The sequence below is a fragment of the Octodon degus genome, unplaced genomic scaffold, assembly GCF_000260255.1.
Source record: "Octodon degus isolate 3935 unplaced genomic scaffold, OctDeg1.0 scaffold00011, whole genome shotgun sequence".
Taxonomy (NCBI): Eukaryota; Metazoa; Chordata; class Mammalia; order Rodentia; family Octodontidae; genus Octodon; species Octodon degus.
The window spans coordinates 6,317,392-6,319,028 of NW_004524587.1; the positions used below are offsets into that span (position 1 = coordinate 6,317,392).

At 39.5% G+C, this 1,637-nt stretch overlaps 1 protein-coding gene across 1 annotated transcript; it reads right to left on the reverse strand.

Annotated features, from left to right (window-relative positions):
* Window positions 1–655: 655 nt before the first annotated feature.
* LOC111815086 (F-box/WD repeat-containing protein 11-like) lies at window positions 656–1,219 on the reverse strand. The gene is made up of 2 exons (XM_023709323.1): window positions 1,130–1,219; window positions 656–967 (listed from the first exon to the last, which is right to left on the reverse strand). The coding sequence occupies exons 1-2, from the start codon at window positions 1,172–1,174 to the stop codon at window positions 656–658; spliced, it is 357 nt and encodes a 118-aa protein (XP_023565091.1). The 5' UTR covers window positions 1,175–1,219.
* Between the last annotated feature and the right edge of the window lie 418 nt (window positions 1,220–1,637).

The following is a 1,637-nucleotide window of genomic DNA, read 5'->3' on the forward strand; positions in this document are numbered from 1 at the left end:
AATCGTTATCCAGCATTAACAATGTATCTAAAAGTGTGCCTTGATTTATAATTGTCTTATGTATCTTTTATGTTTTCTGACCCCTGGTAAACACATGAATCTGATGCTGGCAAAACAAGTGCTGGAGGGAAGGGGAAAAATAAAGAACTGAGATGTGTTATGCACATGTACAAATTCTCTATAATGAATGTAACTACTATGTACTACAAGTATGTACTGATAAAAGGATTTTCTTTAATATAGCAAAGACCCATTACCAGTTTTCTCAGTGTGTTTTGGGTTTTGTTTACAGTACTGAAGTCTGAAAATCAAAAATTTGTGCATACCCCATGTAATTTCTAAATTTCAGATAAAGGCAAAGTACAAGCTAATTATATATAGATTGCATCAAAATAAAAAGTATCATTTAAAAAAAAGCAAACATTAAACAAGCTAAATGAATTACCAGTAATGACCAATAATTAACAATCATACAAATGGCCTGATTTCCTAGGTAGATGCTAAATTACAATTCCTCAAATGCTATACTGTACATTGAAAGTACAGTGTATGTCCCAAAGAAATACTGTTGCATACAGTACTAATTCATGCATTTCATAAAGCTCCCATTCAGCCCCACCTAGATGCTTAGGTTGAGTACTTCTCCACTGCTCAGCTATTTAAGACAAGAGCAGTTACCTGGTAACGCGGTGATAAAATCCCACTGCAACATGGGCTTCAGGTAAGAGTTAATATGTCCATGCTGGTAATGACACATTCGTGAAATAAGATGCTCCACAAATTCCACTTGATCTGATTCAGACCACTGGTCAAAATATTTAATACACAAGTCCTTCTCTTTTTGATAGTTTCCTTCTGATGGTCTCTTTCTGAAGACAATCACAGATGACGTTCCATTACTTATCTGCCAAAGAGTATTTTTCTTTGGGGACTCATCTTCATTTTGATCTTCCATAACTGAAGTGTTCTGGAAAATATTTTGTACTTCAGATCCACCAATCCAGAATGAATGGGAGTATTCCCTTTCAGACTAGTCTGAGAAAAGACAGCAGTCAAGCATCTTCCAAGATTCTTTCCGTTTATTGTATCCAGCTTTCTTCAACAAAATTCCAAACATGCACTTCGGTAACATAAGCTCGATGGTCTTGTCCTCAATCACCGAGTCGGGCTCCATGGCGGCCCCAGCGGCCCCGCCTTGCTCTCCCCACGCAGCAGCGAACGGCCCGGGCAGAAGAGGCGACAGCGGAGGCGGCAGAGGAGGAGGTGGCTCTCGCGCCCACTCTAGCTGCCAGCCCGCCCGGGCCGCCGGCAGCTCCGCCCTCCCCCTCGGCGAACCAAAAAAAAGAAATTCTTGAATTAATAACATCTGCAGTAAAGAATCAAATGCAGAAACATGGAGGAAACCCAGTGACCAACCCAGAACAAGTATGGAGGACACTAGCTAGGCTCAAATGCATGAATTAAGAGCGTCGATAGTAAATAAGCAACAGCAGAAAATTATAGAGGAACTAAGAGCACAACTCTTTTCTGAAATAAAAAAAGAATTCTCAGAACTCATAGCATCTGAAGTAAAGAAGCAAATACAGAAATATAGGGAGGAAACACAATCTGAAAAAAACACTTCAGTAAAAGAATTT